Genomic DNA, 17347 nt, shown 5'->3' on the forward strand with positions numbered 1-17347 from the left:
AATATCATATTTATTTTTGAACTAAACCCAGAAGATAATAAAGGATATTTAATGCCAGAAACACTGTTATGTGCACAATTTGTGCGTGGAAAGTAAATAGATGCATACCTGAAGTGTGGCTTTAGATATCCAAGACACAACAATAAATAATTTTTCTTTATGTACAAAACCTGCACCTGAACACACGAAATAAGTAACCAAGCAACGAAAACTAAGTCCACATAATATGGACAATGCTCCAAAACCTAGAAAAGAAAAAGAATTAAATTTTCTATATAAAAAAATCTTCAAAATTAGAAAATTTAAAAATGTATAAATTAAAAAGATATAAAAAATTCTTCAATATGAAAGAATAAAATCAATAGAATGTAACTCTAAAATAAATATAATCGTAAACAGCAAACCCTTTTAAACATATTTACAAAATTTTACTGATGAAATTATCAATCCAATCAAAAATACAACATAAAAAATTGTTGATCACATCTTTGCAAAGGAATTTTTATTTCATTGTATCATTGTATCATCTTTGCAAAGGAATTTTTATGCAAATAATCTTTTCAAAATGCAGTAAAATCTTGCTTAATGATCATATCTCATAACTAGATTTATTTAATGAACAAAATAAAATGCAATTTCATTTTGTAAAATGTTTTGGCACTGTTGAATGCAACTCCGAGAGTTTAAGCAAATGCCCCAAGAACCTTAATCGACAAGATGAATGATTCTGGTCAATGTTATGAGGCTAAAGGTTTGTAGCAGCAATATTGATGAAGTAGTGGAAGAATGCAGCCAGAATTATTGAAGAACTTATAGAGTTGCATTCTGTGTCACAGCAAAAAGCAGTAGAGACGGTTTGGACAGGAAAGGAGGAAATAATAGACTTGACAGAGCAAAAAGCTTTCAATAAGGAAGATGCTGAAACCATAGGAAATAATTGATCATACACTGATAAGCATCATCACCCTAATAAAGCAGTAATTAATTCTTTTAATGATACTGTTGTCTCATTTTTGACAAATTATGAAGCATGGTATGTAACCAATGTTTTTAGACAATTTTCTTAGCAAATATTATATATATATATATATATATATATATATATATATATATATATATATATATATATATATATATATATATATATATATATATATATTAAAAATTATAGACTATATTATTATAAGGGGGTGTGATTATTTTTTCTTCATGGAATATATTATTCTTAAATAAAAAATTGTTTTGCTTAACAAATATCCAACCTTACAAATAAGATTGAGTAATGAATTAGGCTTGTTAAGCAAAGTTCCATGGTAGAAACTACATATCAATAACAAAGACTTTTTTTCCCTCTTTTGTACTTCAGAAACTTGTGCAACATGCATTGTAAAATTTCAGTCTCAACAAGTATACATAAATCACTCATAATTACCAGCAGAATTTTGAAGTGTTTCCACTGTTACTTCTGCTCCAATTAAAGCAAAAAGAAATGGTTCAAGAATAATCCAAATACCTTTGGCTACAGTTTGTACTCCTCTCTAAATAGCAGGAGAAAAAATATAATTATCATGTAAAATAATTTTTGGTGAACCAAACAAGAATTCTATATATGCATTAAAATTAAAGCACACCACTATTTTGTCTATTATTATTATTTTAATCTAAAATAAATCTCTACTAATTTTAAAGTTTAAAAAGATTTTGATACTTTACAGCACAGAGATTTAATTTAAAATACACCACATTTCTCCCATATATACTTCGGATGGTGGAGATGTGCACCTCAGAACAAATTTATTAAAAATTAAACAAATTTGGCATTTTATCAAGATAACTTCCACAAATATAACAAACCAAAAATCATTTTTACATCATAAAATGCCAAATAATAATTTTTTTCTAAATACCAATTTAATTATTTTTTTACTAAGAATTTAAAGAATATTTTACAACAATATATTTCATGACTGTAATGAGACTCAAATCATTTTCATTCCTGCCACTAATATTTCATCCTGGCATTTTTCCATTGTTATGATTAAAATATGAAGATTTGACTTAATTTTCTACTTTGACTAGGTTTTCAGTTTTAAGCATGTTTTTAATAAAAAATTTGAAATTGTATTGTATTTACAATTAAGGTTTAACTGAAGAATCAAGCAATGATGAAAATAATTGAAAATGCCTATCTTTAAACTCTGCTATTGTTTTCTGAGATGTAGTTACTATATAAAGAAAAAAAATAGAAAATTATGAAAAGTATTTGCATAGCACACTGAATGATGTAGGGCTTTTCAAATGAGTTATATTCCTATCAATATTTGAAGTTTAAAATACTTTATGGAGGAAAATATTAGGATATGTTAGGAATAAAACATTTAATTAAAATTTTTAACAACCATCAATCTCAAACTAGCTGGTCTTCAACTGACTGGTTTAACTGATCTGCAAGTTATTGATTAAAGAAAAATAATTATCAACCATCTTCACTTACAAATTGACGCTCATTCTTCCTAAAATTGATTCCAGCCACAAATGCAAGAGTGATACAGCCAAGCGGTCCAGCACCTGGCAACCTGTACTTATCACTCAAGAATAAGATTGCCATGCACCCAAATGATAGAAGTAAGATATTGTAATACACCAGTTTAGCCTAGAAATATAATTCAGTTTATTAAAACATACAGCAATTTTCTTAAAATTGAAAAATTTTATCCTTATAAATGATTTGAAAAATAAAAGGTTATATGTTTGATATAACAATAATGATAAATAAATAAACTAAGAAAAAAATCTCATTTTAAAATCATATTCTCAAATGCTTTAGACATTTAGTAAAAGATTCAGATTAGTTGCTAGTATTTGACATTACAATTTATTCTTTTAATAACTTTATTGTGTCACTAGCATAATTAATGAAATATAATAAAGCAGTTCAAAAGTACAAAATAATTCTTTGAAAGAAAATGTAATCACATATTTTGGAAAAAAATTACATACTAAACAAGTCTTTATAAAGAAAGAAAATATTTTTGAAAAGCAAATTACTTCATTTGACAATAACAAAACCTTATTTTACAAATAATTAATGATGTTATTAAATGAATCCATAATTTTAATGCTGAATATTTTGGATTGGATGTTTAAACAAACATTCATTTATTTTGGAAAACTTTTATTGTAATTATCTTGAAAAATTTTAATTAAAAAACTGGTAACAAAACATTAATTACTGCAGCATAACCAAGCAATTAAAAAAATTCAACTGAATATGGATTGCTATACCAATCTCCAAATAATGAATATATATAAAAAAAATAATAAACATAAAATATTGGCAAAAATAAAGAATAATTTATATTAACTGACTGTTATTATAGAATTAGAAACCAACTCTGAAACATAGATTATTTAAAAAAAAAATCTAAAACTGAAATTGATTTAATTTTTCATAATATAGTATCAAAAGTATTAAATAAATGTTCATATTGAATTAGAAACCAATTTCATAATTTATATTATTCACAAAGTATGAAAAAAAACTTATGTTGCAATTAGAACTGATTTAACTATGCAAAGCTTACAATGGCAGGAGCTTTCAAATTAAATTTTATAATAGAAATAAAATTTAACAAAATTTAGAAATAAGATTCAATCATATGGATAATATCATTAAAGAACTATTCAATTATGATCATAGTGAATAATAATGCATAGTAATAATCATTAAGATTCATTATTGATGAGGATTAATGTAATGATTAAGCCTGTTTCATAGCACTCAATTTCAATGTGTTGGACTTTATATTTACCAATTTCAGATGCAAGTCAATTTCTAGCTACATAGGTGTTCAACATAGGTTTTAATTAATAGCATGATTAATGGAAAAACATAACAAATAAAAAGTTATAATGCTTTGCTCAAAATATATTTAGAATTTTTTCTTCTTTTAAACCAAAAATTGTTTAATATATCTTTTTAAAAATTTGTTAGCGAGATTTTTTTCACTAATTTATGAAATATCTAAAACTGATTGGTCTCTTCAACTTAAGAATCATTTAGTACAATATCCTAGCATAAAGCCAGTTTAGCTATAGCTTTATACATTAAAAGATATACAATTTCCACATAATATTAAAATATATTATTCCTAAAAATGGAAAATAGATATCTGAATAATAAATATTAAACAAAATGTTAAAAAGAATACTATTTTAAATACACTTTGAATGCCTATTTAACCATAATTTGTAAATCTAAATAATAAAAAGAACCTCTACTCCTACATAAGAGTCTGTATATAATAGTTAGGTACAGTTTTAATAGTTAAAAATTTAGTAGTGAATTAATAGCAAAGATTTTTAACATTAATTACAAATTAAGTAGAAAAAAAAACGATTGAATTACTGCATTACATTAAATATGATACTTTATAAATTTAACCAATTTAATTCATACATAGAACAAATACTAAGTTTGATATATTTACTATATGTTTAATACTTTTTCATGTTTGCATTCATCTAATGGATGAATTAAATATAGTATTATTATTATCAATTTTATAAATTATATGTTTTTGATAAATACCAGAACAAATAAACAATTAATGTTAAATAACCAATCAGCATTTCATTTTCAATATCTGAAAAACTGATTCAGTATCATTTTTAAAAGCAATTTGAAGTTGTTAAAAGTATTATAGATAGAAATCATGTATTATTTAACCTTTAAGAGTTATTTGCATAGTTTTATTCACAAAGTTCTTTGCACTTTAATTTTTTTCAATATGCTAATAAAATTGTTTTCCAATATAATGTTTGCTTAATTAATTTATAATGATTAGAAATAACAAAAAAAAAAAGAGAGAGATCTTGAAACTACTGATATTTAAATATCCTAAGGACAAAACAGAAATTTGTGGTAACCCTTTCCTTGATTTGCATTTAGAGCTTCCTCTACATATTTTTAATTTAGTTAAAATAATAAATATTTAGAATATGTTACATTAAATATATTTACTTTGGGAAGTCAACTACAATGATAATGAAAAATTGCAGAAATTATTTAATACAGATCTAATTTTTTGAAATTTTTTAAAATACAACAAAGACTGCCATAATCCGTACTAAAAAATCTAATAGGAAATTAGGTTTTTAGCTGCAAAATATATCAATCAATAATCACCATCATTACTGGAAAGCACATAACTCACTTCCAGACTAGTAGTAACTCATTAAACAGAAAGACATTTTTAAAGTACTTTCAAATTAAAGCTGATGAAAAATTTTAGATTAGTTACTTACATTTTTCATTTTGATAGATGGGAAGTACCAAAAAATTACTCCAAACACAGCTCCATATGCAAATCCTACTAAGGGCTCTAGAGGGCCTTTTATTATAGTCCATGTTAAATCAGCTAAGACAAAAAAATAAATAAATAAACAATATGACTAGGCACGATACACGATAAAGCACAAAGATAAATGAATGTATTTATTTCTTAACTAAGCAGAGTAACATAATTTTCCCAAAATTCTAAAATTATAAGTGATATATAAAAGCACCAATTTCATCTATTTTATATTTACTTGAAACTAATTCTAAAATAATAAATAATACCCAGAAAAATGTGATTAATTAATTTTAAGGCACACACATTATATATATAGAGAGAGAAATATTTTATTTCTGGCTCTTCATATTAGTGGATTTCAATATATTTTGTCAAAATCTAACTGTCATTTACCTACACTTTAAACTGAAATCATGAAGAAGAAAAAGATAACTCTTTTCATTTCAAATTAATAAATATTCCCCAGTGTCTTCATGCTTATTCTAACAGCATTTCTAAGTCTATTTTGAATTGGACTTTGATTGAAGAAATCATGCCATTAAATTGGCATGAGATTGATAGAAAAAAAAATATTACTTTAGTTTCAAAATGAAAAATACTCACAATCATGATCAAAAAATACCTAAATGAAAGAAGTATTCAAAAATGAACAGAATGCAATCTAGGATATCCAATTTCTCTTGCTTTTATATGGAAAAAAATATTTTATATAGACACTTATGCCATTCTAAACATCATATAAGCTTTTTAATAACACTATGTTTTAGACACATTACTCATTTACACATTTAGACACATTTCAGGTTACTCACTTGTAAGCATATAATGTTTCCTATTATTTAACTAAGGGCGTAATACACAGCAAAACTGTAACATATTATCATTACTTTCAACAATTCAGTATTTATAATATTATGACCTACAAAATATAAATGGCATATTCAGTAATAAATGCTTTGTTTATAATAAAAAACAAAGGCATTTGGTGCTAAGAAACAATTAAAAAAAAATTCCAAAAGTAACAAGCTAAAACTATTGTCTTCTTATACTTTTTTTTTTTCTCATGTAAAATTTTGTTCATTTTAGAATACTTTGTTTCCTTATTATTATTTTTTTTATTCTGACTGAGAGATAAAAGAAAATCCTGATTTATTAAAATTGCATCAACTTGAAAGAGCTTATACTATCAAATTTGCAAACATTAATTTGACTGACAGAAATTTTTCAATTAAAAAAAAAAAGTTTTAACTTTAGTTTTATTAACGTTCTGTTTTAAAGCAACACTAGGGATAATTTGGGACGGATCTCATAATTTTGAACTGCGGTCATCTGGATGACACCACAGGCTGGCACACTTAATTCAAACTTCTACACCATACCAAGAAAAGGGCAGACTCAACTTAAAATTTAGAAGAATTTGATATGGAACATTCAAAATCCATAATACATAGCTATTGTAATAAAAAGATAATAAGCAACTAAACAAAAATATATTCCATAAAAAACACAGTGAAGTTGCTCTTGGCTTTTTTTTTTTCAAGCCTCAGTTCCATATGGATAACTGTAGGTTGTCTCTTACAGATACAGTTGGCTTTCAACTGTCAAGCCTTTATACCAGCGTTTCTCAACCTTTCAGTATTCGTGGCCCAGTTTGCACTCATAATTTTCATCGCGCCCCCCGCTTACAATAAAATGTATACAACAATAATGTATTTTGAGTATTTTGCATTCTGTTTTAAATTATTTTTAACTAACTGCCAAAACAAGAGAAAAAGCTCGCCAACGTTGGCGAGAAACCACTTCTGGCATTTTACCAAGCGGTCGGTGAACAGATGAAGCGAATGTAAGCGGGGAAAATTTAAATATTATATTTGAAATGAAAGCCAAACAGAGAGGTAACGTTAAAAGAATATGAAAGTAGAAAAATTCGTTAATAAACGTTAACCTAGAAGAGTAGAGCTAAATTTAGAAACTGAGAATACACTTTTTCGAATAATAAAAGAAATAAAACAGAAGCATGACTAAACAAAAGAGAGAAGAAAAAAAAGTAATGTTTGTGGAAGGGAATCCACACGACCGATGCCGTCTCGAGCATGCGCAGAGCAAATGTTTTATCATAGGAAGAAAGAAATTGTTTGATAACTCAAGTTTCAATTCCAGCCAGCCTCATTCGAATCGATCCTTCTATAGCTATCGAACCTATCGTGAATGTGTATGTTATATATGTTTTCTTGTTAACTGCAATTCTCCATATTAAACATTCACTGCAGAAGATTTATGCAGACTCATGGATAAATTTTTAAGCCGAAGTAAGAGAGCATTAGACGATAGTGAAGCATCAACAAGTACACAGACTAGTGTGGTTCCGAACATAAAATCAAGAATATATATTCACAACAATACTTAATTTTATTTTTACGAATACTGAAGTAAATGAAGAAGAAAGGCCCCTATGTATCATTTGCTCAAAAATGTTGACCTCAGACAGAATGAAACCTAAACTTAAACGACATTTGGAAACGCTTCATAGTGAGTACATCAACAAATCTAGAGAATTCTTCGAATTTAAATTAAAATCATATAAAAAGCAAAAATCGTTTTTTAAAGAAACTTTGTGTGTGAATAAAAATGCTTTAATTGCGTCTTACAAAGTTTCATATAAAATAACCAGATGTAAAAAACTTCACATCATTGGTGAAGAACTTATTTTACCAACAGCAATTGAGATTGTAGAAACTATCTTTGGAGATAATTTTTCAAAACAATTGCAGCCCATACCTCTTTCAAATGATGCTATTGCTCGTCGAATTGGTCATACAGCTGAAGATGGTGTCAGCTTTTCCCGAAGTTGCGAGACAAATTGTTTTCAAAACAGCTTGATGAAGCAACAGATTGTAATAAAGATGCTCATTTAATTGCTTAAGTTCGATTTTGTAATAATATGTCAGTAGTAGAAGAACTACTTTTCTGCAATCCAATAGAACTTAAAACCACAGCGCTCGCATTATTTGTTATTTTAAATGATTTTATGAACAAGGCAAACATTGATTGGAGAAACTGTGTCGGAATATGCACCGATAGTGCTTGTTCAATGTCCGGAAGATTCCAAGGTATAAAAGCACTTGTAAAACAAAAATCGCCTGAGTGCGTTTGGACACATTGCATGATCCATAGAGAAGCTTTGACTTCGAAAGAAATGAGTCCTGGTGTGATTATTGTATTTACTACGGTTGTAACCGTAAATTATATAAAAATGAGACCCCTGAAATCAAAATCTTTCCCGCATTTTGTAAGACTTGGGTTCAGTACATTCAGCGTTACTATTTTATTGCGAGGCAAGATGGTTATCACGTGGGAAATTTTTGAGACGTTTTAATGAATTAAGAGAAGAAATCGCCATTTTCCTTGAAGAAGAAAACAGACCAGAGGCCAAGAATTTTCGAGGTGGTTTATTTGTGATGAAATTGAGCTACTTGGTCGACATATTGGAGAAATTAAATAACTTGAATCTGCAACTCCAAGGAGCAAATACACATATGTTGGATATGAGTGATAAAGTTAATGCTTTTTGTTAAAAACTGGAATTGTGGAGCAGAAATTTAAAGCAAAAAACCTAATAATGTTTGCAAATGAGGATGATTGTACTAACACTTACAAGGCTGACGAAGAACATGTAAAAGTTGTTTTTGTAACCCTAGAAAATCATTTAGCCATGCTGGCAAAGACATTTAAAAAGTGTTTTCTTGCTGACGATAAACTGATAGCAAGTTACGAGTGGGTTAGGGATCCATTTCATAAGACTCCTGAAGGACTCTCAAATGATGAGGAAGAAAAATTCAAAGACTTCACAACAATTGATAGACAATTTAATAACAAATCACGATTTGAATTTTGGGGAGGAGTAAAGGATGATTTTTCTGCACTAAAAACAAGGGCATTTCGCATTCTATTACCATTATCAACATCCTACCTTTGTGAAATTGGATTTTCTGTTGTGGCTTCTTTGAAGACAAAAAATAGATACTGGATAAATATAGAAACAGAACTGAAAGTGGCTATTTCTAATATCAAGCCTTCCTTCGAAAAATTTTGCTCTGCAAGACAGGCCCAAGGAAATCCCTAATAAACATTAATTTTTAAAAAAATTTATTATGTTTTTATTTAGTAAGTTGTTTTACTTGAATAAGTTATTAAATGGGTCGAAATGCATTTTATTTTCTGTGTGTATGTGTGCTTTCCTTTTAATCAGTTAATCAATTTTTTTAAATAATATTTTCTTTTGGATATTCTCGCACCCCCCTCTAGTGTGCTCACGCCCCCCTAGTGGGGCGTGCCCCACAGGTTGAGAATCGCTGCTTTATACTATAAAGCCTAATTAAACAAAAATAATTTTCCAAAATGAAATAAAAACAGCATATAAATAATATTTACTATTATAAAATGCTGCAAATGGGTTAATGCTACAAATACAAATATACCAATACAAACAGAAGCATACAAATTGGGGACATGCTATGCTACTTGTTTTGCACATTGTCAATTGAGTATCATATTGTCACTTTATCAATTGAGTACTTGTTTTTCACTTTGTCAATTGAGTATCATATTGTCACTTTATCAATTGAGTACTTGTTTTTCACTTTGTCAATTGACTATCATATATCAACAATCAGAATATGTTTGCAAACAAATACATTAGTTCAACATTGGCATAATGATTTATTAATGAACATTAATATAGGTTTAAATAATTTTTTAAGAATAAAGCAAAAATTTTATGATTTCAGTTTGTTTATTCTAAAGTGCATGTATTAATAATATACACTATACATTATGTTTCCTGAAATTAAATTAGATAATGTAAATTTTGTATTAAATTGTGCACATTTTTTTTTTTTTTTTAATTCTTGGTCCTTTTTTTTCCCCCTTTTTTGCCATTTTTTTTAAATATATGGTACAATTCATAATGCACTTTTATGAAATAATATGTTGTTTTAAAAAGTTGAAAAATGTGAACAGGATTTGATGTAAAAAAAAGAGACATTTTTAATGTTATTGATGTGGATAGAAAAGTTATGTTGAGTTGACTTCGTTTTTTTATGGCACAAAAGCCATCTTTGACTAAGCTGTGCCAAATTCACAAGATTAAAATATTTATCAATTTATAATTAAACCAATATACGGAATGGTTACAAAATCCAAATGTCTAAATGCATAAAACTGTGAGTCATGCAAAAGTGCAATAATGATCTAAGGGATGGGATTGTACTAAAAACTGCAGCTAATGTTTATATATGATTATAAACACCAATATTTTTTTTAAACTAAAAATGTTAACATACAGTGTTTTGGAAAGCAACTCTCCCAAACCAAGTATTTATGCAACAATATAACTTTCTAAAAGCTTACACTTAAAAATGCTTATTGTTCATATTTTACTTTACCATAATTACCACATTAAAGAAATAAAGCAGTTTTATTCACCATTATTTATTTGTCAATAGCACAATCCTGTTCAATTACATTTATTTTTTACTAAACATTTGCATTTTATCTCATACCAATTGTAAAAAAAATTCACATTTTTTTATTAATAAATCAGCTTTCTGGGAAACTGAGTTTACCTAATTCTAGACCAAAAATAGAAAATTACCTGTTGAGAAAGCTATACTGAAGCAAACGGTAAAAGCTGCAATAGCTAGAATATCATCCAAAGACAAAGCAGCTACTATTAAAGTATTTATTCCTTTATTTATACCATAACCCTGTTGTTCAAGGTTAATAATTAAAGGCATAACGACTTCAGGAGATATAGCTGACATTAACCATCTATTAACAAAAAAATTTTATCTTTTAAAAAATGCAATAATGAATAAAATATTAGAATACAAAGCAACACAGAACATAAAAATAATTATTTATTTTGTTTCAATAAATAAATGCACTTCTGAAAAATTATGAAGGTTAAATTGTATGCAGTCCCTTGGCCCTACAAACCACATTCAGTAAAATATTCTTGACATTCTAAGTCAAAACAATGAATCTGAAGAATTAATAAACAAACGAATCTGATCAATCTATGAGGAATTTCACTTTAGAAATTATTTTCAATAAACATTTCATTATTTAATAAAAATGTAGAATTCTGTAATTCATCTGAACAGTTATTGACTCAAAGTACATAAAACATAATTATTTACTTCATTTAGACTTTTTTTTTTCTTATTTGATATATATGCCTATCATTGACAATTAGAAATTAGCTATTAGGATCCTATTAAATAGTACATATTACTATATATAAAAACTCTGTTTTATACTGTGGAATTTTTTTAATTAAATAATATTGATAATTTAATGTCACAAGAATCTTTTTCTCGCATTTATATTCTAGAAAACCTATTTCATATTTATTTTATGCCATACAGACACATACTAAAAACTAAACTATTCTAAGTTTAGTTTGCAATAAGACTTAACTTCTTTTAATTTGAACTTTTGTAAGTATGTTGGCAACACACTGATGAAAGCTAATTTTTTTCATGTAAGTATAATGTGCTCGTGCTGGTTAAATTTTATTTTTGTCTTGAGTAAAATATATTACAAGGAATTATGCTTAAACATTTTCTAAAAATAATTAATATTTGAAAAAACATTATAAAATAATAGTAGTCTAAAATTGTATATCATTATAAATTCAAATTTTCATATTTCAAATCATACTCAAATCTTTTCATAAGAATCTCAAGAATATTTTATTAAATATTACTAATAGAACTAAGGATTTATATATAAAAAAATGAAATCCAGTAATTTATCAGAACATTTATTAACTCAATAAACATCTATTAATTATAATACAGAATATAATTACTGTCTTCATTTGGACCATTTTTCATATTAGATGTATATCTCTATTATCAACAGTAAAAAAATTAACTGTTGAACCAGAGGAACATGCATAGTCTTAATACACTAAACATGTTTACCTTAAATAACTGAATTATTGAATGATAATAGAGATATTTTGTTACAGAAATTTGAATTTATTTTTCTAAAAAATATGTTTCACATTTATTTTATTTCATACAGATACGTACTAAAACTTAAACTTTTCTAGTTTAGTTTGCAGTGATAATTAACAACTGAAAATTTTAATTAGAGCTTTTTTCAGCAGGATGGCTACACATTAATAAAAACTTTTTCTTTTCTTTCATGCAAACATAATGTGTTCATGCAGAATAAATTTTACTTTTATTTTGTATAAAATATATTGTGAGGAATTGGGCTTAAAATATCTTTTTAAATAATTAAGAATTAAAAATAAATTATGTAGTAAACTAATAAAAATCATTAAAAAGATAATTTTTTGAATTTTAAAATGATGTAAAAACCCTTTTGCACTGTAATAAATTTTGAAGTTATTGTGGGAAAAATGGTGAAATTTTGTTTAATTTTTAATAAAAATTCTAAAAATTTAATAAAATTCTAATTTGAAATTTTGAAAAAAAAATGCTAAGAGATACATATTCCTCTATATATATGTACTAAATTTGGTTGCTTGTACTATGTCACTCACTCATTCTCACTCTCTCTCTCTTTTCACTCTCTCTCATACACACACACATTCTGTAAAATGAAATGATAAAGAATAGAATAGAAAACATCAACAAAACAAAATTTGATTATTTAATTATGTATTTTCTCTATTTTTTGTACAATGATATTTTCAAAAATGAAAATAAATAGATTACTTATTTTCATTTATTGAAAATAAATAATTCATTAAATCTAATCTAATCTATTAAATCTAATAATCGATTTTTTAAATTATTAAATAATAAGAAGAAAAATAACTAAATAAATAGATTTTTATAAATATAAACTTTAAATGCATAAGATATACAAAAGTCATGAAAAAAATTCACAATATTTCCACCACAATCTTAAAAGACATATATATATATAAATTAATTTAAAAGAAAAACATGATTTTGCTTAATTTGAGTTAGTAAACAAAATTTAATCTAAGCAGCTATTTTAAATAAACATTCTCTTACCCCAACATAATTGCAAAGATCCATGGTAGCCCTAATAAGAAATGTGATATAACAGCCATTAAGGAAGCTTCACAAATACATGGAATAAGAACCAGTCTTAATACAAGGAGTTTCAGCTTCATGAGTTTTTCTGCATCAATTCCTAAGCCAGCTCTCATTAAAATGTAAGCTAATGCAATTTCCCTATAATATTGTAAATATTTTTGTAAAATTTTTCTCATAAAATTACAGCACTGTATAGATACAAGAGGCATAAGAAATCACTAATAGTTTCGTATCTAAATTTGTCATATGTATGTGTTTATGTATGTAAGTATGTACATACTGTTTATTTTCATTAAGAAATATCTTTCAGCAATGTTTTATTTGCAATGGAATATTTTAGTTTATTATAAATAAATGGCATTAATAAATGTTTTGTAAATGAATCTAGGAATACTTATAAGAATGAATGAAAAAACAATTATTTTTATGAATAAAATTAATTACTAATGATATAAAATGTTAAAAAGACTTTTAAACATCTTGAATAAAAGTTTATCTACCATTGTGTTTCAAATTACAATTTTGCGTAAAGAAAACTTTTCTCATAAACTATTATTTATTCAATATAGAATTTAAACTCCAAAGGCGTAAAGTAATTTAAATTCAAACATAAGACTATTAAAAAGTGAAAACAATTAGATATGTGAATATACTGATTTAACTAGCAATTCTTAAAAATCCAAAATTTTATAGTAACATATTGCAAGTTTCACATAAAAAGAAGAATTAAAATGAAGGACGAATTAGAATTTAAATCATCCACTTACCTGACAGATGCAATCGTTTTCCAAGAAATATCATCAAAATAAGGATTGAATTTCATATTTCGATACAGAAATCCAACAATCATCATACCTGAAAAAAAAATCAGTATTGCATTCAAGTGTATGCTCACACACACATATATACAAGGTGATCAGCAATCCTTTAATTTCAAAACAGCAAAAAAATATACTATCTAGCAATATCATGCAGTTTTTGTGAGTTAAGTGGCAACAAAGTGAAATTTAAAAAGCTAATAAAAAAATAATAATACTGAAAATTTGCAAAATGCATAAGGCAAGGGGGTACAGTAACCTGAGGATATATTTTTCAATCTTAGGATGATTTTTTAACAGAAAGTTTGTAATTTTAATCAGAAAGATACATTAATTTTACAGATAACTCCATGAAACCTTTTCCTGTGTTTCCAATCTCTTTTATGTCTTTTTTTTTATGTTGCTGCTAGGAGCACTATAATTTTTCTCAATAAATTCAACATAGTTATTTTACTATAGGTACACATTGCTTCCCTACTAAATGAGACACCATTTTGAATAAAGGATTTTCTGAACATCCACAATATATATATATATATATATATATATATATATATATATATATATATATATATATATAATTTTACAGATGCATGGCTAAAAGGAACACAAATTCTGAACGCACTAACTTCAAATACACTCAAGAACAGGAGGCATAAATTTTTTGTATAGGGAAAGGAGAATAATGATAAAGAGACACAACTGTTTACATTGCAACATTAGAACAAACTGAAAATAATTTTTTCCCTGAGTGATTTTACTATGAGAGTCTGATAGGGATTCCTTTCACATGAATAGGCTTTAAAAGGGATGTATAGATATAAAGGACTTTTATCTCTTTTCTCATGGCATAGGAAACAAAGGAATCAGCAATTTTTTAGAGTGTATCTTAGAAATAATTTAATAAAAAAAAGTAGGATTTGGATCAGGATGTGTGTATATATATATATAATTTTACATGGAACTTCAAAGCGCAATACAGCTTATTAAATAAAATGGCAAAAAGCAAGAAAGGAAAAATGTGAGAATATATTTGTATTTTATATAGTTTCAAGAAAGAATCTGTCAACTCAGCATTTTAATACTGTGTAAAAATTAATAGCACATGCAACTCAGAAATTAAAGCTGCAGTAAAACGAAAGTTCAACTGATTAGAAAATTATTTTTAAAGTTTAAGTAAATTATTTTAATTGAAATTATTACACACATATATCAAGATAAAAAAAAATTCAGAAATCTCCATGAAAAGAATATTTAGAAAAGAATTTTTTGAAAAACAAATAAACTCAATAGCATATAATTTTTTCTTATTTAATAATTCATCAGTAAGTAATTGTTTTGAAAAGACAATAGCATTCCAAACTAATAAACAATATATTCTATTTTCTTAAGCAAAATTTGTTTTTTCAATGAATAAAAAGTTTTTCAAGTTACAACATATCATTACTGAGAGATATACAAAATGTTTAGCATAATAATAAGAAAACACACACACACACAAAAAAAAAGCTAATGTCATTTGTACCATTTTTAGAAACCAAGGGGGAAAAAATCCAGGACTTTTAAGATACAAATTTTTCAATGTTATACAGTAAGATTTCTTAATATTGATTTTATATCTACACATCATTCTCAACAGCAAACACCATTAAAAAATAATCTAACAATTTTGCTGTCTAGTTTTTATACTATACTAGTTTTTGCTACTATTTTTAAAAACTAATACAGAATGCAGAATTACAAATATAATAAAATAGTTATGTCTAAATTAGATTACATGTGAAGAATTTAAGATTCAAAACAAGTAATGAAGAGCATAATCACTTTTATTTTTTACACACACACACACACACACACAAAAAAAAAAAAAAAAAAAAAAAAAAAAAAAAAAAACTTTAAAAATCATAAAGTCTTTTTTTTTATTGATATGTCTGTATTTAAAAATTATTTTAAAACTTAGCAGCTAATTTGATTATGGTAAATATGAAAAAATTTGTATATTATGTATTTAAAAAAAAACTAAGTCGTAAAATGAAATCTGGATACTGTTTATGAAAAACCGAATTTTTATTCAATTATGGGAAAGAGATATAACATCAGATTAAAAAATCATTCATCCATATTAATAAACGATATTAAGCAATACTTCTATGTTCTTTGATATTTTGAATGCAATTCAGTATTTCAATAATATAATATTTTGAAGCATTCTCAATAGGGGCAAATAAGATTATAGAAAAAAAATGCAAAATCTAGATTTTGCTAAAATTATTTAGAACATCATAAATGACTGCACAATAAATGAATCAATTAATTCATTCTTGTACAGCCAAATACATTCAAATTGAAATATATATTTTTAACTATAAAAAATATATTAAATGGTAGTTAAATTCTCATAGCATTACTACAATCAATTTAACCTCAGTCCTTTAAGTAAATTATAATACAAAGACAAATGATGGGCAAAAAACAAATAGTTTTTCAGCTTAGAAAATGCATCAAAGTTTACCAATTAATGGAGGTAATTTCATAAATTTAAGGATCTTTCCACCAATCACAGCTAAAATGGCCATAAACAGCAATCCAAATATTTCAGATCCAGGTAAAACCTGTTTACCAAGCATTCCAAAAATAAAAAGGAAGAAGAAAAACACAACAAACAATCGAGTAATGTATAAATTAATATAGTTTCTTGAGGGTAAAATAAACTCCAGTACATGGTGGTACCATCTTTTGGGTTTTTCTGAATCTAAAGGGACAGAAAAAAAAACACATTAAATATGATATAAAAATATTGATTAATAATATTTTATTACTGTGAATACTTTTTATACACAAATTATAATGTCTAATATTGTTAACAATGTCTTATAATGAAACAGGAAAGTTCATATTTAATTACTTGGTTATTCTGATTTAATTTTTCATTTAATAAGCACAGTGAGAAATTTTCATTCAGTTATTTCCTTCTTCCTTTTATAAAAACAATAATTACTTATGACCTAGTTTATTTAAAGGAAAAAATTAATCAATTTTAAAGAATATTTTCTGTAAAAAAATTAAT

The 17347-nt window shown here is 25.8% G+C and overlaps 1 protein-coding gene across 1 annotated transcript in view; it reads right to left on the reverse strand.

Moving 5' to 3' along the window:
- The window catches only part of LOC129973481 (sodium/hydrogen exchanger 9B2-like), a 64403-nt gene that overhangs the window by 6792 nt on the left and 40264 nt on the right, over positions 1 to 17347 (reverse strand). Inside the window, exons 3-10 of the mRNA XM_056087502.1 lie at positions 16793 to 17032; positions 14230 to 14317; positions 13418 to 13600; positions 11011 to 11186; positions 5308 to 5420; positions 2495 to 2653; positions 1433 to 1538; positions 109 to 245 (exon numbers count right to left, since the gene is read on the reverse strand). Coding sequence (XP_055943477.1) covers positions 109 to 245; positions 1433 to 1538; positions 2495 to 2653; positions 5308 to 5420; positions 11011 to 11186; positions 13418 to 13600; positions 14230 to 14317; positions 16793 to 17032 — 1202 coding nt within the window. The remainder of the gene's footprint in view (positions 1 to 108; positions 246 to 1432; positions 1539 to 2494; positions 2654 to 5307; positions 5421 to 11010; positions 11187 to 13417; positions 13601 to 14229; positions 14318 to 16792; positions 17033 to 17347) is intronic.

Source organism: Argiope bruennichi, chromosome 1 (assembly GCF_947563725.1).
Source record: "Argiope bruennichi chromosome 1, qqArgBrue1.1, whole genome shotgun sequence".
Taxonomy (NCBI): domain Eukaryota; kingdom Metazoa; phylum Arthropoda; class Arachnida; order Araneae; family Araneidae; genus Argiope; species Argiope bruennichi.